The 27,488-nt window shown below is 41.6% G+C and overlaps 3 protein-coding genes across 7 annotated transcripts in view; 2 read left to right on the top strand and 1 right to left on the bottom strand.

The window, feature by feature from the left end:
• Positions 1–10,804, top strand: part of TIAM2 (T-cell lymphoma invasion and metastasis 2) — a 356,145-nt gene extending 345,341 nt beyond the window's left edge. For 3 of the 4 annotated variants that reach the window (XM_019526803.1, XM_019526801.1, XM_019526802.1), the window contains 5 exons: positions 3,051–3,109; positions 4,596–4,701; positions 8,237–8,324; positions 8,907–9,061; positions 9,797–10,804. In XM_019526803.1, coding sequence (XP_019382348.1) covers positions 3,051–3,109; positions 4,596–4,701; positions 8,237–8,324; positions 8,907–9,061; positions 9,797–10,437 — 1,049 coding nt within the window. In that variant the 3' untranslated portion in view covers positions 10,438–10,804. The remainder of the gene's footprint in view (positions 1–3,050; positions 3,110–4,595; positions 4,702–8,236; positions 8,325–8,906; positions 9,062–9,796) is intronic. The other variant, XM_019526805.1, reaches the window with a different exon arrangement.
• A 556-nt stretch (positions 10,805–11,360) lies between these two features.
• Positions 11,361–27,488, bottom strand: part of TFB1M (transcription factor B1, mitochondrial) — a 56,539-nt gene continuing 40,411 nt past the window's right edge. For both annotated transcript variants that reach the window (XM_019527368.1, XM_019527369.1), the window contains exons 7-8: positions 16,235–16,362; positions 11,361–12,011 (exon numbers count right to left, since the gene is read on the bottom strand). In XM_019527368.1, the coding sequence (XP_019382913.1) occupies positions 11,762–12,011; positions 16,235–16,362 (378 nt within the window). In that variant the 3' untranslated portion in view covers positions 11,361–11,761. The remainder of the gene's footprint in view (positions 12,012–16,234; positions 16,363–27,488) is intronic.
• CLDN20 (claudin 20) overlaps positions 22,336–27,488 on the top strand; it is a 7,912-nt gene continuing 2,759 nt past the window's right edge. The window contains exons 1-3 of the mRNA XM_019527370.1: positions 22,336–23,181; positions 23,555–23,746; positions 27,104–27,186. The gene's annotated coding sequence lies outside the window, so the exon portion shown is untranslated. The remainder of the gene's footprint in view (positions 23,182–23,554; positions 23,747–27,103; positions 27,187–27,488) is intronic.

The raw sequence follows: 27,488 nt of genomic DNA, 5'->3' as shown, positions 1-27,488 counted from the left end.
CGGACTAGATGATCTACTCAGGTCCCTTCCGACCCTAGAAACTATGAAACTATGAACCACAGCTATCAGTAGGTATAATAATGTGTTGTGATGCACTGTTTATTGGCTCTTTCAAAAGAAGGCTGTCTTCCTAAACTGTCATGTACCATGGGCAAGTCCACAAAAGTCATGGGTAGGGGTGGATCCAGGCACAGGGCAGCAGTGCATTCATACCCTTGTTTTATTCACAGGCCACACAATGTTTAAAACCAACTGCCTGGCAGTGGCAGCAGCATTTCTATTCAGGCTGCAGTGAGGGAATCATTTGACTTCATGATGTGTTACCTGATCCCTTCTACATTCTTTGTTCCATAGGTGTTAACGCCACTCTCTCCTTTTGTAATGGACTTAGTGTTATACTGGGGGTGGGCAATTATTTTGGCTGGAGATCTGCTTAATGAGTATTGGTGAGCTGTCAAGGGCTGCAAGGGTAGCCTCGCCCCTTGACAGGTGCCCTGCTCCCTGGTCACCATCTTAGAACCAGACTTTGTCCCCTCCCTCCCCAACCACTGACCTTTCCACCAGAAGTCCCTCCCTTTGCCCTGGAAGTACTCTTGGGTATGTGTGTGTGGGGGGGGGTGGGCGTAGCCATCTTGGAACCAGAGAAAAAACCCAAATCGCACTAAAAGTCAAACACCTACTATAACGTATTTTAATTTTACTACAGAAATATTTTTGTCATTTGTTTGCATAGTGTATATAGGGCTGATTGAATAATAGCTCAAAACAAGCCCTACTCTTATATATTGTGGGTGGGGGCTGGGTGGAGAGTAGTGGGGGGTATATGGGGGCTTGTGAGGGGGTGAGGTTGTGTGGGGGCATAGGATATGTTGGGGATGTATATGTGGGGGGTGGTAGGGTGTGGGTGTGGGCTGAGAGGGAGGGTGGGGAGACATGGGGACCCCCCAAACACTCTCTCCAGAGGTACACAGCCTCTGCTGCTAGCGACAAGCAACATGTGGTCGGCACTTGTGTCCTGTGCAGGTACTGCCACTTGGCAGCGTGTAGCTCCAGCCAGCACTGCACGTGGTGGTGAAGAGTGCAGCCAGGCTGGCCCGCCTCTATCACGCAGGGCTTCCCGCAATTCACATGCAGCTCCCAGCACTTGTGCGCCAGAGGGGAAAGCCCCGTGAGTTGGAGCCGGCTGCCTTCCAGGTCCCCTTCTGTGCAGGTCCTGAGACTCTATGGGGAATCAGGAGGTGGGGCTCCCCTCCACTTCTGGTACAGTCCCTGGACCTGCATGGCAGGGGGTGGGGAAGGGAGCCAGCTGCATCACGTGGGGCTTCCCTGGTGGCACATGAGTGCCAGGAGCTGCACATGAGTTGCAGAGATCTCCGTGCAATAGAGGTGAGCTAACCTGGCTACTACATGCAGTGTTGGTTGGAGCCATGTGCTGCCATGTGGCAGTGCTTGTACAGGCCACAAGTGCCCTGAGCGCTCGCCACCTGCTGCTGCTGTTGGTGTTGGTGGTGGGAACTGTGTGCCATGGGGAGGAGTGTGGGGGGGTGTTCCCACACTCCCTATCCTCCCTTACACTCATACCCTGCCTACCTGAGCTCTGCATTCCTGCCAGCCCCAGCCCTGCCCCCGCCCCCTCCAAATCCCTGTTGCCTGGAGCAAATGCTGCAGCAGGAAGATGAGGAGAAGACACTGGACGCTGGGGAGGCCAATTGGGTCCCCTGGTGCCTGCAGCACTGGCAGCAACAGCCCTGCTCAGAAACTGTGTGTTGGCTGAGCTGCATGCTGGCTTCCACACATGAGGGTGGGAGTGAGACATGTGGACTGGGCAGGGTACAATTTAGTTGGTGGGTGCTCATGGGCCACATGAAATTGTTTGATGGACTGGACGTGGCCTGTGGGCCGTATTTTGCCCGTCCCTGTCTTAAGCTAATCAAGCTAGCCCTTTCTTCTGCAATTCTGCTTAGCTGCTCCTGGTAATGTAGCTCCTATTTTACAGTCCTGGAGGTTGTTTTTAATTTTAGGTACATTAATGTAGGTGAGGAAACACTAACTCAGGTCAACATTTAACTCAGATGTGGAAGTAACTTTCAGTGAAGCATTGGATGCACTGTCAAGATGCTAGATTTTATTTTATGAATCTGAAGGACATGTACATTTAATTCTAAAGACTACAGGACTAAAGAAACAACATCTTTTGAGTATTTTTGCCTAGCATGCTATATTTTAATGTATAATATATGATATAGCAAAGTGATGCACATTCAAATAAATTTATATTTGTTTTTGCTTTGATCTTAAACTGAGTAATGTGGCCCCAGAGCCCTAGACTTCTATTTTTTTTAACCTGGTGTAAGATGTGTTTTGTTACATGTGATGATGCATCGCATAATCTGCACCCCCATTTTCAAAATTCTAGCTCTGCCCATGAACGTGGGAAACTTAGCCTTCCTGGGTGACCCTGGGTGTCTCATGATCTCTGTACCTCAGTTCCCCATGAAATAAAGTATTTCCCTGCCTCACTTAGAGCAGCGTTTATGCTAAATATTTCAGAGATTGTGAAACACTTGTATGATATTAATGGGAGCCATAATGGTATTTGGTATTTCACGCAAATAAGCAGGAAATTCTTAGAGCTCTGGAGTTTGTCATGTTTCAAATTAAATGCTAAACTTTGTCAACCAGGAGGCTTGCCAACATCTCTCAGAAGCATCTTTTCTCTGCAACACCTTCCATTTTCCTATAGGAACTTGGCAGCATGCCTTTCCTTTCACAAAAAATGTTTCTAAGAAATGTTGGTTAGATGCACAAATTTAAGACCCAGTTCTGCAATCTTAAGATGGAGCTATTTTCCAAGCCTTTCTTTCATCCCAAACTCCTTATAAGTAAGTGTCTATATGACTAAGGGAAACTTGAATTATGTAGTTGAACATTTGCTATGGGACTGTACTTTTTGTGGGGACTAGACCTCTGAACTGTGGATCACTGGAAATAAATGTGAATAGGCAACAGTACTACACCTGTAATCACTGGCTTTTCTTTTCCTTTTTCAGTTTTTAAGAGGGCTGTCATACTAGTTTATAAAGAGAACTGCAAACTGAAAAAGAAATTGGTAAGTTTGACTTTAGTGTCAATTCAACAGTAGTGATCTGAGTATAGGCTTGCTATGAGGATGCAAAACTGAATGTCAGTATTGAAAGAAAACTGATAATAGTAAAAATTGTTGGCTTAATGCAAGGGTTGGCAGCGTACATCCTTCAGGCTGGATCCTTCAGGCTACTGGAACTGGCCTGCAGAGCCCAAGGGCTTTGCCTATGCCTGTGAGGTGGCTAAGCAGTGAGGAGCTGTTCCAGGGCTGGGCAACTTCCAGCTGTGCCCTTGCTGCCTCTGCTGTTTCTGTCTTCCCCGTGCCACCCCGAACCAAACCCACCCTTCGGCTGGGGCATAGACACAACTTCCAGCCTGTGGGAAACTGTGCCAGGGCCAGGCAGCTGGAAGCTGCGTCCACACTGCTGCTGCTTCTCCCTTTCTTCTTTTCCCCACCGCTTCCAGCTGCCTGGTCCCAGCGCAGCTCCTCACTGGCTGAAAGCTGCAGCCATGCCCCAGCTGGTGAACGGTGCAGGGGACTGGGAAAATATTCAGCAGCACAAATGCAGCTCCCAGCTGCATGGTCTGGGGCACAGGTGCAGGGAAAGCCCCCTATTGCTGACTGTAGATGTCCCCTGGATTGTTGGACCGGAGCTGGATTGTTCCAGCCTGTGACTTAAAAAGGTTGCCGGCCACTAGCTTCATGTGTATCACGCTGAGCTTCAATTTAGCTTGTTCTCACCAACAGTGAAGTTGCCATTATCTGATCTAGACTATAAAAGTGTCTAGGTGTTGCAACAAGTTGTTCTGCTGAATCATGTGCAGTGTGATAAGTAATTCTAGCTAGTGATCCATGTAGTATGTGGATCACATTGGAAGGAAACATAGCACGTAAGCACATCATCACTTATGTGACTGAAATATTTAAGCTACGTATCATATACTAAATGCTATAAATACCTGAGATATCACCAAGTTCCTATCTCCAGGAAGTTGCAGGGAAACAAACAAGGGAATGGTCTCAACATGACTGGCAGAAACTAATACTCAGCCAAACTAATATAGGAAAGAAGACATGATATGGAGCACTAGTGTATTATTTATCAGAAAAGATAAAACTTTGCCTGTGAAATGGAATGGTGGTTGCATCAACCTGTTCAGTCAACTGTTATATTGCTTTGTTCACACTGAGCATGTTTCCTATTAGTTGTTGTCATGGAGAAATAAGATGTTTATGTATTACTCATTTATTGGGTACAGTGATTTTTTTAAAGTTAATTTTTTAATCTAAATTTTGCTAGAATTCCAAAGGTTCTGCCCTTCGTTATTTTACAGCCAAATTGAAAACAACAGCATTAGGTTATTGAAAGAGCAAGACCTGTTAAGATTCACTTTTCCTTGAGAAGTGGGCTCTTGCACAAAAGTTCATTCTGTTCAGAACTTACACTGTGCAGGTGTAATGTTGCAGTCGCTTTTTTAAAGAAGTCTGGTGTTTATTTTTTGTTTTGTAGCCTACTAATGCTCGGGCTGCACATAATTACAGTGACTTGGATCCATTTAAATTTCGTTGGCTGATTCCTTTATCTGCTCTTCAGGTCCGACTGGGGAATACAGCAGGTAATTATATATCACCGAATACTTCGGGAATAAATAGATTTTTGGTGCTCTTCAATATTCTTTAGTTCCATATGTTGCTTCCTGAGGTCTTACAAATAAGCAGGCATTTCTACCTACGATGAGCAATGCAACATCAACTATATATACACAGTACAGTCTGAACTTTCCAGGGGCATAGTGTTGATACTCTAATAGATATTTTCCATGTAATCTTTTGGTTTTACACATTCCATTTATATCCCTAATAATAATAATAAAGCAAAAATTCCAAATATTTGACACTAAGCAGCAGGAAGTGTGAATGAACCTGAAGCTTGCCTTACAAAGAGAAAGTTGCTGTGCTTTTTAAGGTTGTGCACACTATAGCTGCAACTAGAAGTTAGGATTTAACAAGTGGCAGAACAGAAAGCCCACAACAAAAGGTTGAGGGTAAAATCTAAAGAGCCTGCTTCAGTCAACCAAGTAACAAGGTTGTAACCTGGGCCAAATTATGCCCTTTTTGACTACCTGTGGCACCCCACAGCTTTCAGTGAGTTTGTATAGAGGTCACTGGACACTACACAACAGGAGTTGTTAGGATTATAGTTAGAAATTTGGGTTCCATTTTCGGCTCTGCCGGACTTTGACCATGATCCAGTCACTTAGGTTTTACATATTCAAAAGTATTTAGGCACCTCTAACCCCCAACCCCCATTAATTTCAGTGGAGGTCAGGTGGCTAAGTATGAATATCTGATGCTTAGAGCTAGATCCACTAAATGATGGAAGCCCAGCATTACCATAGTTAAATAATCTTAGTGGTTCTGCCACCTAGTGGAATTCAGAGCCCAATACATGGGGAAAATTATGTGCCTAAGAACAGGATCTATAAAAACCAGCCACCTGGGTAGGGAAGCCATCTAAGATAGCCAGCAGAATTATAGAAAAACAGGGCTGGAGGGGATCTCAGAGGTCATCTAGTCCAATCTTCTGGTCAAGGCAAAATGAATCCCTGCTTAAACCCTCAGAAACAAAAGTTTGTCTAAGGAAGTTGTGGGGCCTGCCAAAACTCATGATCAGACTAGGCATCTAAATATCTTCAAAACAACATGGAGCTACTTCAATAACAGGCATAGGAAAAGCCAAGGGGAGGACCCATTGTGTCAGATTTAAGCACCTCTCTTCACTTGGGATTCAAAGGATTCAAGTACATGTTCTCCTGAAATGAAGTGCAGAACATTAAGAAAATAAGACAGAACATTTTTTTCTCGTATAAAACACAGCCAGCTGTCCCCTTCCTCCTCCTCTCTCCCACCCCAACTTTGAATCCATCCAGTAGACCTATATCTGGGACTCTCGTTTGGGAAGTTGAGACCCAAATTTAAAGGTTTTCCATGCTTGATTTGGAGCGGGGATTTCTAAATGTCTTTTTTTCCCCACTAAAGTGCCCTGAAGGGCTATTTGGAAATGGGCATCTCTCATGTTTCATGGTTAGTAGGGTCAGAAGGGACCTGAGCAGATCATCAAGTCTGACCCCTGCCATGGCAGGAAACAGTACTGGGGTCAAACGACCCCAGCAAGGTGTTCATCTAGCCTCCTCTTAAAGACCCCCAGGGTAGGGGCCAGCACCACTTCTCTTGGAAGTTGGTTCCAGATCCTAGCCGCCCTGACAGTGAAGTAGCGCCTCCTGATATCTAGCCTAAATCTGCCCCCTGCCAGCTTGTGACCATTATTTCTAGTCACTCCTGGTAGTGCTTGGGGGAACAGGGACTCCCCCAATGCCTGCTGGTCCCCTCTGACTAGTTTGTAAATGGCCACTAGGTCCCCCCTCAGCCTTCTCTTGTGGAGGCTGAACAGGTTCAGGTCCCGTAGCCTCTTTGTAGGGCCTGCCCTGCTGCCCCCGATCATGCGAGTGGCCCTCCTCTGGATCCTCTCCATGATGTCCACATCCCTCCTGAAGTGTGGCGCCCAGAACTGGATGCAGTACTCCAACTGCAGCCTGACCAGTGTCGCATAGAGGGGGAGGATCACCTTCCTGGCCCTGCTTGAGATGTATCTGTAGATGCATGGCAAGGTGCGGTTGGCCTTCCTGACTGCATCCCCACACTGCTGGCCCATGTTCATTTTGGCATCAATGATGACTCCAAGATCCTTTTCTGCCTCTGCACTGACAAGAAGGGAGTTCCCCAGCCTGTAGGTATGCTGCTGGCTCTTCCTCCCCAGGTGCATCACCTTGCACTTGTCAGTGTTGAAATCCATCCTGTTCTCATTGACCCACCCCTGTAACCTGTCTAGGTCCAATTGCAGCCTATTCCTCCCTGCTAGAATGCCCACTTCCCCCCACGTTAAATACTCCACTTTAAGCAAATAGATATCCCTTAAGCCAAACAAAGTGACAGACTGACTTTATGGCCTAGTGTTTAGGACACTCATGTAGATGTGAGAGTCTTTGCTCAAACATTTAAATACTTATGCAAAGTGGAACACCTTTACCAAGAGAGACTGACTGGTATGTCCCTCAGAATACTTTATAGCCAGTTGTTAGGGCACTTCTCTGTGAGATGAGAAACAGGGTTTAAATCCCTACTTTTAATTAGGCAGAGATTGAACCCTGGCTTCCCACATCCCAAGTGAATGCTATAATTCCTGGACTAGTGGCATAAGAGAGGGGGAGGTAGAGTTGTACTACCAGCTCCTTCTGAATAATGTGCTTGTGTGCAAAGGCTGCCTAGTCCAGTAGGCCTTTTTGAACATGCATACCAGATCATGGCCTGCACCCAAGACAACAGAACTAGTGTGTACATCACTCCAGAGTATAGACAATGAATGGCTCATTTCTGTCGGGACATGCATGGTTGTGCACATGGTTGGGCAGAAAATTAGGCACTTCTAGATTCAGGCAACAGCTGAGCAGGCTAAAGGGAACTACGTTTTGGACTTAAGCATCTAAAACTGCAGTTAAGCACTAAATCTCTTGCTGTACCTAGCTTTCAGGTTTTCCATCTATGAGTTTCATTAGGGTACATTAAAGATTGTGAGTTACTGATGATGGGTGCCATAAAGTGACAAGAGTCCTTATATGGGGAGTACCTTTAGATATTAGATCTACATAATCTCACAAGTACCTGAGTTTACATAATGGAGCTTAACTGGATAACGTGATGAGCTCAAGGTTGTTCAGGAGGGGAAATAAAGCCCAGAGAAAGGTGAAGCCTGTCCAGATGATTCCTTGTAAAAATTATTGCCACTGGGGATTCAAGATAAAAGTTTCTGTCCTTCTGGTGAGAGGAATCTTAATGATCAGAACCTGTAGGGCAGAAAGGCTAAACTTCAAGGTTGTGAAAGGTACTGATAAGAATATTAGTTCTGGAAGAGAAGTTGAGTTCTTAAAGGCAAAAGTGAAAATCTTACTCTGGTTCCCAGCTCATCTTAATGTCAATCTGCAAATTCCTATGAATGTTATCCTGTGTGATGCTGAGAGCTCTGTTGCACTTTCTATGCAACTTGCAGGCTCCATGAAATTTTCATACAAAAATAAAATGTCTTTCCACACACAGGAACAGAAAACAACTGCATCTGGGAATTGATTCATACGAAGTCAGAAATAGAAGGCAGACCTGAAACAATTTTCCAGTTGTGCAGCAGGTAAACTTGACATGACAATTATTTTTGAAAAGTTACAGTAACAGAATGAAAAAAGTGAGAACATTGTATTCAGGTGGCCATCTGTCTTCCTGTCTCTCAAACCTTCTAATACTGTTTTCTTCTCAAATTCAGGCATTGAGCCACTGTTTAGGTGGATGGAGTTTAATACTCAGCAGGTAGATAAAAAAAATCAGAATAAATCTGGCTTGGTCTGAAATAACCAAGGGTCTACCAAAATTGACTGCTTATTACAAATTGTCTTATAAAGGTCAATCAGAATTATAATTATGTTGGTGAATTCATGGGGTTGTCCTTTAGCACCTTTAAGCATGGGCTCTTGTAAAAGATTTGGGCTTCATTTCAAAAAGAAAAATGACTTTTCAAAAATGCAAGAATAAATCATGGAGAAACCCCAGGAAAATGTAAAGATCGTATTAGGAAAAGCATGAGATCAAAAAGATAATGGCACCTATGTGCAGCAGAAAGGAGGAGGCAGCCTCTGACCGTATTGGGATGGGGGGAGGACAAAAAGTTCCATTGACTTGAAATCTGGAGCCATTGCTTTTTGCTTAATCTCTGCAGTGACTGTGAAAGCAAGACTAACATTGTGAAGGTGATCCGTTCCATTTTGCGGGAGAACTTCAGACGTCGTATAAAATGCGAGTCTTCGCTGGAGAAAGCTTGCAAGGATTGCCTAGTTCCTCTCAAGAACCGTGTGCCTGTTTCTGCCAAATTGGGTAAGAATCCATTTGCTGGATTAGGAAATCTAGACCCTGTAAAAATTTTCTACAAAAATCTTGTTGGGCTAATAAAAGACAGCACCTCTGTATAAGCCTTGATTGCTTAGACCCTGTATCTGTCATTTTATCAGTTTGCGTGAAAGTGATTTCCCTCTATCACCAGCATCCAAAGCACGAGTGACAAAACAGATGAATGTGAGGTACAATGGAAAGATCTTGTTGCATTTCATGCATTGATTCTGTAGCGTAGCAGAATTTTCTAGTTAAGTACAGGCCTTCTTCTGGAGCACGGCTGTCTAGCTAAGCTGGCCCATAGAGTTGCCAGTACTAGAGGCAGTTGTGTTTGCATTTTTTCCTGGTATCACGGGAAGCAAAACCTGATGTTAATTTGGCCCTACAACACATCAGATCTGCAAGGCAGCCCTACTTTAAAGTTTAGGTTTGCTGTCCTGCAAATTTATGTAAGTCATACATCTTTCTGAAGGTTTTTCTATATAAGGAGGCAACTTGATAACCTTGTGGTATGTAGAGCACTAAGAAATCAGAGATCAGAATGCCCATAATGGGAGACTGATCTCAAAGATGATACATTTCGCAGACTGAACAGGACTAAGTGCATAGTAAGAATCAGAAAACAAACACTTATGATTTTGCTACTGAGAAATGCTGTATAATTCCTTTATTTCATGACTTTTTAAATGCAGAAGACAGACCAGTCTCTTGTATTTGCAGCTTCCACAAGATCCTTAAAGGCACTGAAGAATTCACCCAGTAATGAGTGGAACAGTGATCTAGGGAAAGGAAACTTACTGGATTCTGATGAATGCAGTCTGAGTAGCAGTACTCAGAGTAGCAGTTGCCATACCACAGAAAGCATACAGGAATCTAAGAATTCATCTCCTGTGAAGCATTTGCCGAGCTGCGCATCAGATTTTTCAAACAGCCTTGTCAAGGAATCCGATATTCTCAGTGACGACGATGATGACTATGATCAGAGCCTCAAAAACGGCAGTCCTACTAAGGACATTGAAATACAGTTTCAGAGGCTAAATATTTCTGAGGGGCCCAGTGATGACACAGAGCAAGAGCAGCCCAGTGAAAACGAGGCTGGGAATGGTTATAAAATGGGGGAGCATCCAAAGCTGGTGCGTGGACATTTCTGTCCAATTAAACGAAAGGTGAACAGCACAAAACGTGGTAAGGGAACTTTACTGGCAATGCAAGAACGTCATCAGTCTCTTGACGGTCATTCTGATAATGGAAGTTTGGATCTCAACTCTATTTTAGAGAGGGAATTTAGTGTCCAGAGTTTAACTTCTGTAGTTAATGAGGACTGTTTTTATGAAACAGAGGAAAAGCATGGAAAATCTTAGCTAGCTGAGTATAATATGGTTTAAAAAGTTAATTTTAAGGCCAAATAAATTTAACTTGTTTTGCTTTAAAACTAGTTATTACATGGAAATTGCTGAAAAGCTATTTTTTATTTATGCACTAATACATTTCCATAAAAGCAGTTGTAAAGGATTCTTAAGTTATTTTAATTTATTGTGGATCAGAAAACCTAGATTAAGTTGGCCAGAGTCTATAAATAAGTTTATCCCTTTTGAGCAGATAATAAAATTACGTAGCATCCTTACAGGAAACATTTCTAATTATTTTAAATTATGTGGGAAAATGTATGGAAAATGGGAGGGTGAGTTCTGTTTTATAGGAATAAAAAAAAATGTCAAAACAACTTTTTAAATTTTTTGGGCATTTTCTTTCAGCAGTTTTAATTTGCTTTATTTAAAGCAGGATTAAATTATTTTCATGTTTTAGTGCACAATTGTGCAAATGTTTCATTTTTGTAAGTTGCAAAATGCTGTTTATACTTTAAATATATAAAAATATAAATATATACATATGTAAATATAAAAACCAAGCTTGTACTGTAATCTCTTATTTGATTGTATTTTTATTTTCTCTACTGACTTGTACAGTAAAGGAAAATGAGTATTATATTTAGTAATGGTTCTTGCCTTTTATTTTTCTGTCTTTTCCTACTGGAGTTTTAAAACCATGAGCTCTTGGGCTTAGAGACTGCTAATGCTCTTTTTACTTGCACCAAAGTAATCCGTGCACTTTGAGCCAGTCAGCAGAGCACAAAGTTTTTGCTTCTCTTTTTTACTTTTGAGGCAGCAAAGTTTCCTTGCATAGTCTTCACCCTGGAAAATCCTATTTTAAATGGATCATCACTTCCAGTTTGTTAAACTGAAATCATAAGAAGCATATTTAAGGGCTTTCACTTTTCATTCTTAAAAAGTCTGAGACAGGTCTACTGAGCCAGGTAGCCAAGCATGTTCCTAGCTTTAGGTACGTGAATTGTCTCACTGACGTCAATAGGACAATTTAGATCTAAATTAAGGTTAAGCTCTTTGCTAAACTGAGACCTAAATGTTTAGGTAGAGTATGGAGGCAGGCAGCTGCAGCCCCAAACCAAGTAAGGGCCCTGTACTTACAATGCACATCGATTCTTTCTGTAGGACCAAATGGAGTAACTAAGAAAATGGGTACTTTTTTTTTTTTTCAGTCTTTCCGCAAAACTCTGGTGTCAATGGGTATGTCTGTATGCAGGCACACGTACAGGTCTTCAGTCTACTAAAACAACAGTTGTAAACTACACTGAATAAACAAAGGTTGCCTGCTTTACTAAAATTGTTATAGCTCAACTTCCTCTTCCATTTGTTTTAAATGTCTGTTTCTTTTGGACCTCAGCTTTTCCCTTAGTTCATCTCTGTAATTGTAAGCAAAAAGACTTGAGTCTTCATCACACATTTTCCTATATGCATCACACAGGTTTTTAAAATGTAACATAGAGAGTTGAGCTGGCTGCAGAGTAGGGTCCACATCTGCTGTCAGCATCAGCTGTTCAGTTTTTTTCAAACGATCAGCCTCTGGGAACAGGATTCTAAAAATGAAATAAGATAGAAGAGGTTCAGCTCTAACTTCATAAAAAAAAAAGTTGTTCCTCCTAAACAGATTTCTGGTTCTCCTATTGCACCAATACATTTGTCCATTTTTTCCAAATCCTACATGGATGGTAACAAGGTAGTTCTAAATTAAGTGATTTATTTCTCTTAATGCAACTGTAAGTTTCATTGCACAGCAGTAAAGGTTACTTCAAGCAACAAAGCAGTATGCTTTTATTTTATCTTTTTACTTATTTATAAAACAGGGATTAAAATAAGTTATTGTCCCTAATAGTTAAAGGTTTGGAAAGAACAGGACAACTATTTCTGAATCAGAGGCTTGTGACAGTATTCAGGATAATGGGAGTCATATTTCTAGTGAAAAAGTCTCCTAGAGTGCAACTAGCAATCTAAGCCAAGGAAGAACGGGGCCATAGAGGTTAAACACAATGTTGTTTAATAGCTACACTGTGGGCCTGGCAGCCAGAATTACTGGATCCTATCTTCAACTTCGTTGAGGTGCTGAATGTCACAGTCAGCACTTCAACTCCTCAGTGCCGTACTTACCTCAAAGGGGCACTGAACATTTATTAACAGTAGTCATGAGAATCATTTGAACACCCCTCCAATCAAATGCAGCAATAGAAGTGTTCATTCAACTGACCTTTTCATCACAAATGCCTTTGACATTCCTGAGGCATAACAGAGGAAGTACATAGATGGTGCTGTAAAGTTTCCTCCCCTGTCTCTCCATGCCCCTATGTGAAAATGTACTATTCAATTTCAAATTATCTGCTCCCTCTGTGCATGTTCCACACTGTCATGCAGAAGAGCCAAAGAGCAGACAGCACACACATAATTGGGGCCTATGCCATGGCTACAACAGAACAAACCTCTACAGCACTATAATTAATGTAAAGGATCGCACTGTTATTTAAGACTTGAAACATATGTGGTACTTTAGCAACAATCAAAACTTGTCCCAAAACCTCATTCCAAGGAGTCATCAACAGAAGCACCATCAAGTGTTCTGCAGAAAAAATGTCCCTGTGCTCCAGAAAGCTGAAATGCATTGCTGATCAGGTTGCTTTCAGGAAGTTTTTGAAAACAAAGATGGACCCAGAGCAAGAATTTGTTTCAAGAGTGTTACAGGAGACTAAGGGGGAATCCCCCCCACCCCACCCCCAGACCATTAATCTTGTAACCATTTTCAGTTGGGAGCAGGGAGGACCCAGCTTTAACCCCTGAACACATTTTGCCTACTTACAAAAAGATGCAGGCACCCACTCAGTGCAAGCAATATGCATCCTTTAAAAACCTGACTAGGACCAAATACATAGAGGCTCATTTCTAGTGGCTTTGGGCAGGCACTGCAGGTTGCTGTGAAAAGGTAGGTTATATGTTGTTGAGTGAAGTTTTGATCAGGACTTCTGAAGACTACAACTCCTGGTGTGTCCTGCCCCCCCACTACTTGACAGTATCTCCTCCATCTCCCAGCCGGACCTTTTACTGACAGCTACCCCTCTCAGTGCCTGACTCCATTATCTGTCCCTTGCTGAATCCCTAAAAGCATCAAGGGAGCACCATGATGTTTACCTATAGCAAAAAGCCAGGGAACACACCTTTTGATAGCCCAAAGCTTCTCTGGGCTTCATGTTAAGAGTATAGTAGAAACAAACAGGGCTGCCAGGCTCTGGTAGGGTGCTCTCCCCTACCTTGGGGGACTTCAAGAGGAGGTTGGATAGATATCTGGCTGGGGCATTATGCTCCCAGGACTCATTCCTGCCCAGGGCAGGGGGTTGGACTCGATCTGTTCAGATCCCTTCTGACCCTAGAAACTATAAAGAGGTCTCTACATTAGAGGAAATTATTTATTGGAACAGAAAGGAAAGAAATTGTATAAAGGAACACACTGCTTTTCTTGGGGGTATGAGCTACTCAAGGTGCCTAGGTCAAAATATTCTTATTACCTCAGTATATTATTCAGAAGGATCTTCTCCCAGAGCAGTATTCCTCCTCAAACAATAGTACTCTCACATGTCACTTTAAGGGAGAAAGTGCCCTGGCTTTACAATAATACTGCAGTGTGAGCTACTCATGTTAGACAGTTGAACCTCTAAACTGAAACCTAAAGAATTTTGGCCAACTTTTAAAAAGAACTGAAAAGTAACTCAAATCATTCTTTATTAATAACTTTTTCTGTTTACCCTGCCTGTAAGTATCTTGTGCACCAAGTTTTATTCATACCTTTACACACAACCACATTACTCCTGCTACCCTGCTTTCATATAACCACGTAAAATATCTTCTCATTGGGACTGCTGAGCTGTACACTACAATTTGCTAATTTCCTTTGGTCAGCTAAATCATAAGAGGATTGTTTCCCTAATTACATACTAGAGGCAGGACTACAGCATGTTAAGCTGCAACTGAAACAAAAAAAATGCAGATTTTTTTCCCCTTTAAAAGACTGTAGAGCAGTGTCAGAAATTAGATACTGAACAAGAAATGCTGATTTTTAAGTCTTTTCACAGGACCTGGTGAGATGTATATTGAGATGTATACTTTAAATGCTCCAAATTCTGTTCCAGCTTGGAGCACTTCAGGACCATACATACCGTATCTATGGCCCTCACTTGTGCCCTCCTGCCCAGAGCACTTCAGGCCTCTGGTCTCCCAATTTCAGAGGGAAAGACCAACAAGAAACTGCTATTTTCAGCCCTTGAGCTGCACTGAATAATTTCTTGCATATAGCACTCTGCCTGTGGAGACTGCTGAGAATAGCCAAGCACCCTCCTGACTGGAGCAAGGAAAGCAGAGGCTTTGCACCTCCCCACCCAAACCAGCAGATCGAGCGGCAGAGAGGTATTAATTAATTCCTCCTCTCAGACCTCACAATAGCCAGATGACCAGGAGAACACTTGTTGGTGCTCAGTTCAGTCTGCTTTGATAGTGTTGTACACAGACAAAAACAAGTGGCACGTCTACTGGTTCTGTAATTAAGTCCAATAACATAGAGTTGAAGCTCTTGGCACTATAACATTCAACTTGTCAGCTTTTTAAAAAATAAAGCCAAAACTTTCTAATAAAGATCTAAGAATGTAAGCAACGGATCCAGATGCTGTTAAAATATACTGTGAGCAGCAGTATGTGCTGGTCGAGTCCAAGAGGAAAGTTCTAATATTCCAAGGGGAGGTGGGGAAAATTGCCTTTCGTCCTTGTCAGTGTTTCTTATATGGGGCGATGGCACAGCGTGAGGTTATGGGACCTGCTATGGCCCTCTTTGAATGGGTAAAATAAATAAATAAATGGGTAACTTAGGCTAGAAACAGACATTGCCGAATGGAGTGCTTCAGCTGTGCCAAGATGTCTCGCAGCATTGCTGATCTGCTTCCCTGGATGAAACATGCTTTACTCATTGTCCCGCCCTTGGTGTGGGATAAGGGATGATGCGAGTTCCTCACCGCCCCAGACGCATGCTGTATGTCTAGGGCAGGGGGGAAGTGCTTCCTCACTCGGCCAACCCTGTGGGTCTGAGGCAGTGGGGAATGCTGGGTGTTCCCCAACCCAGCCAGGCTCACAGGGCTGCCGGAGTCTGGGGCAGCATGGAAAGCGGCACAGAATTGGCTGAGCGGGGAAAGCGCCACAAGGTAATAGACATCCACTGCAATAAAGTGCCAGAGTCTATTACTATCTTTATTGTGCCACTGATTTTCCTGTCATGTGGTACAAAGGGTAAGGAGGTCTTATTTGCTCTGAATTTGAGCTACTGTCTGTTTCTACCCTTAGAGACCTTCTGAAAGCCTGAGATCTGGCTAGAGAATTGCCTGGTTATAGAACTGAAGAAAACAGCTAGATGCTGCCTTTGTGATTCAACCCCCAGCCTTAACATGAGAGCCACGTATGAAGCAGTGCAGATATTTTCCACAGTGATGGTGTCTGTCAGAACCGCTGTAATCTGGGCAACGCCATATCTGGGTCATTTACTAATATTCTTAAAATCTCTATTAGCAAGTTGTTTTAAAGAAGCTGACAAATTTCTATGTTTTTGCATTAATGCAACGTTATTGGGACCTGATGAACTGTGAGCAGAACAAATGTATACAGTGGACAAACTCAAAAATATTTTCCAAGGGATGTATTTATTAGTCCTCTCAGCAGTTGTTACTACAATACAGTAATATTGTTCTAAAAAGAAATTTTTGTAAAAGCCATTCCTTACCCTACTCCTCGCCAGCAGTGTTTTCTTCTGAACTGGAAAACACTTCGAACAACCTTTTCCACCAGTTTAAAGGGCTGCTGTATCTTTGGCTCCACCAAAGGGGTAAAATGCACAACTGCCACATCCACCTATACAAGGATACAAAATATGAGATATCAGGGCCTAGGGTATATATCTGGAGCCTCTTCCTTTTTCTCTTTTCCACTGTATGTTCTTACTGTTCCAATACCAGTGGATCAGGCGATGAGAATCAGAGGGCCCTGCTACATGTTCAAATTAAAGGTGGGTAGAAACCATTTTCAAGCACTAACTTTGTAGCTGGATAGTCATTTTTATGGTGTAATAATTACTTTGCACATGTGGCTGGCTTAAATTTATTGTGGAATTAACTGGTTAATTGTGTGGTAATTACTTGGCACTTGTGGCCAGTCTAAATTTATTCTGTGATTGACCAGATAACTGCATAATATATGTAATGTATAGCAGGGGCCAGAGAGAGATTCATATCTTTTTGCCATAATATAAGGGAAGATGCATGAATGGTTGAAAGATGGTTAATGATATCACAGTGAAATAACACATTTTAATTATTAAAATTCCAGTGTGAAATTTCATCTCAAAATGTCTTGCCTTAATCTTCAAGGGTATTCACAAATTTACCTTTCCATATTAATCCACTCGTCTCTTATTGATCACAGTAAGACCAGGAGAAAGAGGCTGCTTTTAATATATCCTTGAGTAACATACTGGTGGCTTGTTACAAAAATAACAGCAAGAGAATAAGCCATATTAAATGTCACAATAAAATGTAACACACTCCTGTGGGGAGGACAAGGCTGAAAAATGGTACTGAGTTAGTATGATATTTTAACAACAAATAGGCCAAGCTGTAAAAACACCTAATCTTTCACTAAAAGCATACTCCAAATCAGGCAATTGTACACCTTACTTGCCTTTAAAAGAAGAAGAAAACCAAAACAAAATGAAACCATGAGATGTAATAGTGGGGTTTAAAAATAGTCTCTTTTCAACATTATATAAATTCACTGAATAAAATGTTTATGAGACTTATAAAATAACCAGGTGAGGAAGATGTGACCAGAACATACAAACAGGTTCTGTAAAAAGCAGTGCCGCAGCCTGTTACAATTCTCATTAAGAATCAACAACAAGAATATTTAAAGAAACTAAGGGCCAGGTCTACACAGCTTTTGGACTGGTGTAACAATTTTGGTTAGGAGAACCAAAGAGAGACCAAGAGAGTTGTATAAGACCAAATCACACTATTATAAAGGTACCTTATAACAGAATAGCTTGTTCTAATATAGAAAACACATAAATGGGAGGAGCATCTTCATATCAGTACGCCTGCTTCCACACTTGGGGTACTCTATTATTTAATTATGGTGGCATATGTAAAACAATCATAGAATCACAGACAAGTAGGACTGGAAGGGACCTCCACAGGTCACTTAGTCCACCCCCCTGCCCGAGGCAGGATCAACCCAATCCAAACCATCCTACACAAACCATAATCTAAACTCTACATAAGACTACAGGCAACCCTAATATGGCAGAGACGTAGCAGCCTAACCTGCTTCAGGTAAAGAAGGGAACCACGGCTGCTAACATCCTGCTTTTATGAAACGTTGTCAATATACCTCTCAAGAGATCTCGGGTGGAGGGCCACAGTCCATACCAATATGACCATGGGATAAAGTTCCTTCTTGACCGCAAAGACAAAAATTGGTCTGACCCTGAGCAGATACGCAAGACTCTTAGTTTTGGTCCCAGCAGAAGCACTGGCACATCCCAGTCAAATCCAAATACAACGTGTGTGTGTAGGCAAGCTTCAAGCAGTAAAAGGATGAGGTAAAATGTTGTTTAACGGGTTTTTTTTCTGTGGTATAAAGTTTTGTCAATTAGTTCTTGAAAGAGGTTAATAGCAAGGGACCAAAAGATCTCCGTTAGTATTATGCCTATTAATTTTCTGCAAATAAGGGTGGACAGTAAGGCCACAAAATTATTTGAGTCAAGAGTACAATGGAAACAAATACAAGGATAAGCACACCCAAAGGGAATATTTGAATTCTTCAAATGCTAACTTATTCTCTATTAACAAGTACAGCTCAATTAAAATTATGCTAGGAACACGGGGTCACATAACACTTCAGACTGATAAAGGTTATAAAACAACACTGAAAATATAATTCCATAATATGGGCAGTGTTATGCCTGGAACTTCAACACCACTGAATTTTACTTGCTCTACTTCAAAAAGATGTAACAGCTGGAAAAGGTAACACAGAGGATTATAGAAAAATGCAGTGCAGTTCTGTGATGTAACCTGGGATGAGATGCTGGATGGACACTTTGGATTCCAGTCCGGCTCTCCCACTAGCCTACTATATGATGATGTGCAGAGGCCTGCACTCTAAGTTGTCCAAGATATCAAAGGCGTAGCTCAAACCATCACATAAACTTGTTTAGAAGTAAAAGACTATATTAGTGTGCACATGTGCACATGTTTTAAAAACAAACAACAGGTCCAAACCATCTCAACTAAATTTTTCCCCACTCTTCCTCAAAATGGACCACTAACAACATCTTTAATATTAAAAAGAAAAAAAAACAGTTTTCCACAAAAAAGCCCTGTACAGCTAAAAAAGAAAGGAAATGGGGATCATTAAACTGGAACACATTCACTGCTTTATATTTCTAATACTTTAACTGTGTTTAACTGTTTGTGTATTTAGAAAGATTTCTAATGGTAATTGTTGCCACAGACTAAGCAGGCTAAGGACACTACTCAAAATCTTGAACCTTGCCTATTTATTTAGTGTGCGCACCAATGGAGTAATAGCATCACCTGTGACACACTGGGTCTATTTATTCCACCGACATTAGTGGCGGTTATCTTGAGTAGGTCACACCACTTTTTCATTGTCTCCATTTCTACTTATACCTTTTATCCATCTTTTCTATTTATATTTCTATTCAATACGGACAAGTGCAGGGTGCTGCACTTGGGCAGTAGGAACCAGCAGCACACTTACACAATGGGGAACTCCCTACTTGAGAGCACGGAGGCAGAAAGAGATCTTGGAGTCATTATTGACTCCAAGATGAACATGGGCCGACAATGCGAGGTCATGGTTGGCAGGGCTAACCGGACCTTATCGTGCATCCACAGGTGCATCTCAAGTAGAGCCAAGGAGGTGACCCTCCCCCTCTATGCGACGCTGGTCAGGCCACAGCTGGAGTATTGTGTCCAGTTCTGTGCGCCCCATTTCAAGAGGGATGTGGACAACATGGAGAGGGTCCAGAGGAGGGCCACCCGCATGATCCGGGGACAACAGGGCAGACCCTACAGTGAGAGACTGCGGGACCTGAACCTATTCAGCCTCCACAAGAGAAGGCTGAGGGGGGACCTGGTGACCGTCTATAAACTCACTAGGGGGGACCAGAAGGGTTTGGGGGAGACGCTGTTTCCCCTAGCGCCCGCTGGCATAACAAGGAGTAATGGGCACAAGTTGATGGAGAGGAGGTATAGATTGGACATCCGCAAGAACTACTTCACAGTTAGGGCGGCTAGGAGCTGGAACCAACTTCCAAGGGAAGTGGTGCTGGCCCCTACCCTGGGGGTCTTTAAGAAGAGGCTGGATGCCTACCTGGCTGGACTCATTTGAGTCCCGTTTCTTGTTTTGGGGTTTTGTTGTTCTCCCGCCCTGGCGGGGGGTCGGGCTAGAAGATCTACTAGGTCCCTTCCGACCCTAAATCTATGAATCTATGAATATTCAAGAAACAGACAATCATGAACCCACACAAGACAGCAAATAGAGCCCTAATCTTCACTGGGGCCTCTAGGCACTAATGTCCAAATCCAGTTCAGTCTCAGAGGCACATGCATCTAGGTATTCACATGCTTAAGTCTAGGATTTGACTTGTGAGGCGAGGCAAGTCTGACTGCTTTAAGGCATCTAGGATCCCTATACTGTACAGTCTATGGGGAGACTTAGGTGCCTCTAAAAATCGATCTACCAGTCACTTGAGTCACTATGAGTGCCTAGGTGCTCTCTGCAGAGAACGGGGAGCCATATATGTTTTACATCTGTTTCTGTAGTACCTAATACAGGCCTATGTCAGAGACTACCTGAGCTGGCAGTTATTTTTATATAAATATACAACTCCACATTCAGAAAAGAATTCATTGCTCAAGATTTTTTTCCCTTTAAAATTCCCAACAGTGTAACTCAGGGCCGGGCAATTATTTTCGGCAGAGGACCACTTACTGAGTTTTGGCGAGCCACTGAGGGCCGCATGACAGGCAGCCCAGGGAAGATTATTAATTTTCTGAACTTTTTAGGGGCTCCGCAGGCCAGATAGAATGGCTTGGTGAGTCGTATCTGGCCCCTGGGCCGCATTTTGCTCACCTCTGGTGTAACTGGTCCCAAGACTTCATGCTTCAGCCAAAAAATGTGCATGCAACAATAACCTAGACATGCAAGTGTCTTTTTTGCATACTCCAATACCTGCTTTATATGCATCATCAGCTATCTAAATAGATTTAGTGAGGGCTCAAATTAGGTGCCTGCTTAAAACTGAATTTAGGACATAAACCAGACTAGACAATTTCGGGAGTGGGGAGGTGGGAAAGATGCAAGTTCCAATTTAGGAGAAAATTGGCTCTTTACACAGGGAGTACATTTAGGATCTTAAGGCTAATCAACAATATTTTTTCTGCTTTGGAAAAAACAAAGCACTTTTCAGCATTCGCTCCATTACAGTCACCGTTTTCTTTGGAACCCCAGGAAAGCTGCCTCGTTACTATGGCAACAGATATCGAAAAACGCCTTTTCCTTGTAATTGGACACTCCTTTAAAATGACATACATTATTATCCTGTTCCTTGTTTTGTGCATATTTTTAAAAGGCTGGAATTATGAAAACCAGTATAGTGTACACAAGTGCACTTAGAATGCACTACCTTATTTCTTGATATTATTGTCTTTTTTCTTATTTTCCAAGTGTTACAGTAAGAGAAATAATTACTAATCGTACCACAAATAAATTATAATGGTAATAAAAGCTAAAAATGGTTGGCTGAAATAAAAGTAATCGTTATTAACAAGATTAAAGCCATTTACGAGCATCCCTAGCTCCTTAAGAGTGCTTCTAACTCAACAGAGAGCCTGTTCCTACCATAACTTAGAGGTCACAAGCACAACATGTAGCTTAGGTCTATGTATTACTTTCCTGATAAAAACAAATGAAAGCAAAAAAGGAACAGAGAGTTTGCACTATTCTGCCACTTAGGGCAAGGGCAAGCACCACCAATCACACGATGGGCAACGCATATCTTGAAGCACAGCAGTGTTAACCGTGACCTTAGAAAACCCTTTCAGAGCATTCAGTTTGCTCAACCATAAACAGAAATGTAGGCAAAATTTATTAAAACTTGGCTAGAATGAACTGCCCCCACTCTATATAAGCCAGCAAGTCAACTTTCCTCTAAGTTTGGGTTGTTTTTTTTTTTTAAATTGGTCTACCGCACAGCTAGACGCCAGCTAAATATTTAGGAACTATCCAAGTTTCTCAAAACTAGACATGTTCCAATACAGAGGTGTCATTCATGTCCAGCCATGGCAACTCCCAGCTGTGACATCCCTCTAACACCAAGGATCTTTGCTAAGCTGTAACACCAGCTCTGTATTCATGTGACTCCACTGACATCAATGTGGTCAAGAACAGGCTCAGCCCAGAAAAACAGTTTTTTGTCCCTCTTCTGCCTTCTGGAACTTAACTTCCCCTGATTTCTCCCTAAGACAGTAGCATAACACAAAGCCTTTCTCAAGTAGGTCGATGCATTTTGATATATGCTGTAACTCATCCCAAAACATTTAAAACTGGGTTTATTAGGAATAATACAAAAAGACAACAATACATCTAGACAATCAAGAAACAAAATGGTCCAGCTTTAATTAAATCTTAAGCATAAGTAGGTCACTGATTTATGGATCAATATGTGCTGAGTTTTCACGATAGCTCATACTCTAATACAGTGGTTTCTCAACTGGGGATCCACAATGGGCAGAGACAGGTAAAAAGGGCCTCCTGTGCCTTGTCCACAGCCATATGAGGGAGGGCTATAGCATGTGCACATAGAAACACCCTGCCTCATTAGGGTGCTCTGATGAGCCTAAAGCAAGCAGACCTCATATGCCTCTGTTACTGGGCCACACCATGCAGAGAAGTGCTGTGGCATACAGCTCTCCTGCCTGCTCTGGGCCCATCACAGAACTAGCTAATGAGCCAGGACAGCACACACATGCTGCAGCACTTCCCAGTTTGGCTGTACACTAGGCACATAGAGTACTTTTACCTGGAGGTAGTGGCACATGGCTGAGAACCACTGAGGTAAGCCAAGGCACCGCAACAGTGGTTCTCGACCAAGGATGCCACCAAATTGAAAAAAGCTGGGGAGGGGTGCCTTGCCTCTATGAAGGTGAGAGCCAGCGCTTCAACAGAAGCTGTGCCAACTTCCAAGTTATAGAGTAATGATAATATTATGGTCCAACCTTTGAGTAATACTTTATAAACCTTCACTGCAATAGAAAGCATCTTAGGTTATGACACAGCCCCTGATGTTCTTTTTTAACCACTGAGAATGAAAAATTACTTTAAGCTCTCTAAAAATCTCATGACACAAACAAGCACTGAAATTATATGGATAACCTGTATTTATTTCATTGTAGAATCAGCAAGGTTTTCTTCTTGAGTGTACCTTCTTTGCTGCACTGATTTGTTCAGGCCATTTTGCCACTGTTCTCTGCATTCACTATATAAACCTCCTTACTATGCTTTCCTTCTCCAGTCGTTTATCTGAATTCATGGAATGACAACCCACCAAAAGAAGTTCTAGAGAGAGCTAAAAGTTATTAATGAGAGGTATGTAAAACCTATAAGTCGCACAGAACTGTGCGCTAGTTTTCAAGCATTTAATTCAAATGCACTGAAAACTTACTAGGAAATGCAAATTCTTTATAAAATTATCTATGATGTAATACTCCTTTATTTTATCTCTGTTCCATTAAACCTATTCTAAACTCTCCTTTTAATACACATCTCTAAACTTCCTAGTTTAAAGATTTTCCTGCATGTACCAATTTTTGTTATTTTCATCATGGGATCTGGATATCGTTATGTATTTAGGACTAAGGGTTTGCGTGTGTTTTTCCTATAATCTCTCTGAGTTGCCTCACTAACAGAGTGTTTCTCCAATACAACTCATTAAACAAAGTCGTCCTTTATTCTCTGCTAGATGGAACTAAGAGACGGAATGAGCAGTAATGCTGCATTGTAGAAGACGGGGAAAAAATACTCAAAGCAATTTTTGTTTAATAAAACGCCAATGCCGGTTTCTATGAGGAACAGAGATCTTTCCATTGAAGAGAAACTATATTTCTCCAGGGCATCTACAGTGAAGAAAACATCTCAGACCTCACATTCAGCAGTAAGTGCTACCCAAACAGAAATTTAAGATGAAAATATTTTTATTACAGCTTATAGTGTTTGTACTAAGTTTTATCATGCCTATAACTCAGTGTACACCTATTAATTAAGATGTGCACTACTGTTAGCAGCACTTTGTAATGATGTTTGCAAGTTTGGATATGTCAGAAAAAAAAATGAATAAAAAAAAAAAAGGTTTGTAGCTCTAGATCCTAATCTGTTGATCACAATGCAACTAAAAAATGAGAGCTCTGATTCAGCGAGGCAAATCAGCTCTGCAAATGGAAGCTAAGCCATTGAAGGTTCTGACACAGCAAGCATACAATGTCATTTGCTGGAACAAGTCTTGACAGTCTGAGTGAAGAGAAGAGATTCTAAAACAGGGAAGTTTTTCTGTGATGGCTTGAACTACGGACACTGGCTTGTTTAGAGAAGCATTGTAAACTGCCTGCAACTGCTTGGTTAAATGCATCTGTTATATAGATGAAGAGATGAAAATACCCCGTAAGAGGACTAAAATTGTGCCAGGAGCCATACAGACTTTTATTATCTAATTCTACATATTGCAAAAACTAGAGGATTTCTTGATTCATGCATAGCAGTCTTTAGTGGGAGTCTCAACAAAAGCAGACACTGATCTAAATTGATTTCACTGGGCACATCTACATGTGCATTTAATGCAACTGACTATACTCTGGGTCAATTTGAGCTAGAGTAAACTAATCCCAACATCACTGTCAGCATGTGTATTTAAGCACAGTAATTTTCTGTGCTGCCAGATTCCACTTTTATCTGACGGGACTATTTGGCAGCCCAGTAAATTAGTTCACTGCACCCTAGCTGCCATGCACATATAGATGGTGATGCTTTACTGTACAACAAATTAATCTGCTGAGCAGTAAAGCATCTCATGTAGACACACCCTCTTTGTAGCACAGAAAAAAATAAGAGCATTTTATTTCAGAAACTGGTGTTACCTCCATATTATTACTGTAAATTTTCCCCAAACTTGTTACATTTAAAAGTCAGATGTTATGGTTAGTCTTTTGATGTACATAGTAAAAAAAATAAAACAACACATTACCAGTGGCTGCAAGTTTGAGAAGCAGTATTGTAGGGGGCCATCCTTTCTCTGCTGCTTTGATAAAGGGCCCCAACCAGCCTATTTCACAGGGCAAGCTTCCTTTAGCTTATCTCAGCTTCTCTCAGCAACTCTGAGACTTGTCTATAAACTCCAAACTTTTTTTACTAGGGATGACTGATAGAAGCAGATGCCACCTCCTTTTTCTGTTATCCAGATGATTCAACTGTTTTAAGTATACTTGTGTCTGTCCTCATAGGCACATTCCCATGGCATTACATTACTTTTGAGTGGTCTAGTTTTGGGGACTGTAGTTTGCCCCTCTATCTTTAATATGAATGAAAAACACTCCTCACTATCAGCATAACTTTAAAACCCAGAGTACCAGAACATTCAGCAAATGTGTGTATAGTCAGAGTCAGAAAAATGACACATCCCTGCACAGCAGAACTATTTCCTGCACGTGTCCAAAATGATAGAGTCTCTCTTTAAGGTAAAATGTTGGTGGTTTTCTTTAGTATTTTTGTGAGATCAGGTTGCACTGCTACCATAGATATAGGAGCTTGAACTGGATTCTGTTCCAGCTCATCCATCAAAAGAACTAGGGTTCCCAACTTCAGAAAGCATCTTTAATTAGGACAGCATGTGTTTAAATGTATGCCAATGGAATTTAAGCACAAAGAAACATAGAAAACGAGGGTTCACAGACTCATAGAAGCTTAGGGCTGGAAGGGACCTTGTGAGATCGTTAGGTCCAGCCACCCCTGCTCTGGGCAGCAAAGACTGCTGGGGTTAAATAACTCCAGTAAGGTGTGCATCCAGTCTCCTTCTAAAGATCTATAGGGTTGAAAGGGACCTCAGGAAGTCTTCTAGTCCAAACCCCTGCTCAGAACAGGACCATCCCCAACTAGATCTTCCCAGCTAAAGCTTTGTCTAGCCGGGTCTTAAAAACCTCCAAGGATAGAGATTCCACAACCTCTCTGGGTAACCCGTTCCAGTGTTTTACTACCCTCCTAGTGAGAAAATTCTTCCTAATATCTACCCTAAACTTCCCTTGCTGCACATGAGGAAGTGTTGTCCAGAACAGAGACACCTGTGCCCAAGAAATATATACTTGAATTGGAATGAGGATGTAACTATAGCTTCTTTACTGCTGTGGATTTTGAGCAACCCATAGAGCAAGATCTGGTATTCAGATCCAAAGCTGAATTTTCAAAGTTGGCAAGTTAGGAAAAATAATTTCACTTGGCGGGGGCGGAAAAAAAAACAAACACAAAATTTTCTGTTGAAGATAAACAATGAAAAGGAAAAACTATTGCAATCCCTTTTCATGGTATGACATCTCTTCACTAATTATTTAACTGCTTTAAAGTATTTATAAAATACTATAGAGTATGCAGTATCTATCAAAATAGCTAAAACCATATTTCAAACTTGTTTCACTTGAGTATATATGACCTTTTCCCCCCCATGATAGTCTCTCTCCCATAAAAGACAGCTTTTAATCTGCAACATAATCAGTTTTCATAACAAAGTTTGATGCGCATAGGCTCCCTTGTGAAAACATATTTTCGTTCATAAACCATGAACTCCTTCATAAAGTACAAACAGAGCTTTCTTAAAGGGAAAAAAAAGATTTGCAAAGAAGTCTCAGCTCAGCAAGACAAGAAATAAGTCTGTCCCAGCAAACAAAAATTTTCATTGTTTTTAATGCTGACAACACATGCTGATCTTTCCCCATCCTCTCCCTGGATAACATTGGAGAAAATGGCAGATTCTGTTATTTTTCTGGGTTTTGAATATTTTTTTTAATTACAGGATGTGTCCACTGGCATTGTTAGCAGAACTGTCAACAGGAGTAACATGCATTTACTGTATGTTAAAAAAAAAAAAAAAGTCATGTAATTTCTGCTGAATACACATGGAATCCCAAATACCTAAGAGATCTTTGCCACTTGTATTTCTATTAAAGTCGGTGAAAGCCTTACTGAAGGGCACAGCATTAGGCTTATTGTACAAAACCTTAACGAGTGCAGTCACCATTATTTATAGAAGTAACCCATAATGGGCATAAATCTAATCTAAACGTTATATTGTAAACTGTGTCAGATTTCATTGGTTTTCCCTCTAAAACAGAATGATTTGAGATCAGTAAATTAAAAAAAAAAAAAACAAGAACTCAGTATGAATCAGTTGTTCTTATGGGATTTTCTTTCCATTACAACTAAAATTGCAATTTATGGTTGTTAAGTAACTAAGAAAAGTATTTATTTTCAGGCCAAAACTCAAGCTGGACTTCAAGCCTCAGAGTTGTGTAAAGTGCTAAACAGCCTCAGCTCCCCTGTCAGTGGCTACTGAAGGTAGGTAGCAGTTCACACCAGCACTCAGAACCTCACAGGCTAGATTTAAGAGAATTGACTAGAGTCCTTAAATACCAGAGACCCTGCAACAAAAGTGGTTATATAAAACCCAAAGAATGACAAGACACGTAGACTGAATGACAAAGCAATTACTCTTTGGTTTGTGGGACTATCACTAAAAGCCTCTTTGCTCTTTCTTCTGAAAATTAGACATTGGGTGACAGTATTATTAGCTGGAAGAATACCTATTATTACTGTTAAACAGCCTAGGTAGAGGCCATTTTTAATCAATGTTTCTGGGG

The sequence above is a fragment of the Gavialis gangeticus genome, unplaced genomic scaffold (genome assembly GCF_001723915.1).
Source record: "Gavialis gangeticus isolate Ggan-Ray unplaced genomic scaffold, GavGan_comp1, whole genome shotgun sequence".
Taxonomy (NCBI): Eukaryota; Metazoa; Chordata; order Crocodylia; family Gavialidae; genus Gavialis; species Gavialis gangeticus.
Note: the sequence above shows the minus strand (reverse complement) of the source record. Positions and strands in the feature narration are given on the sequence as shown.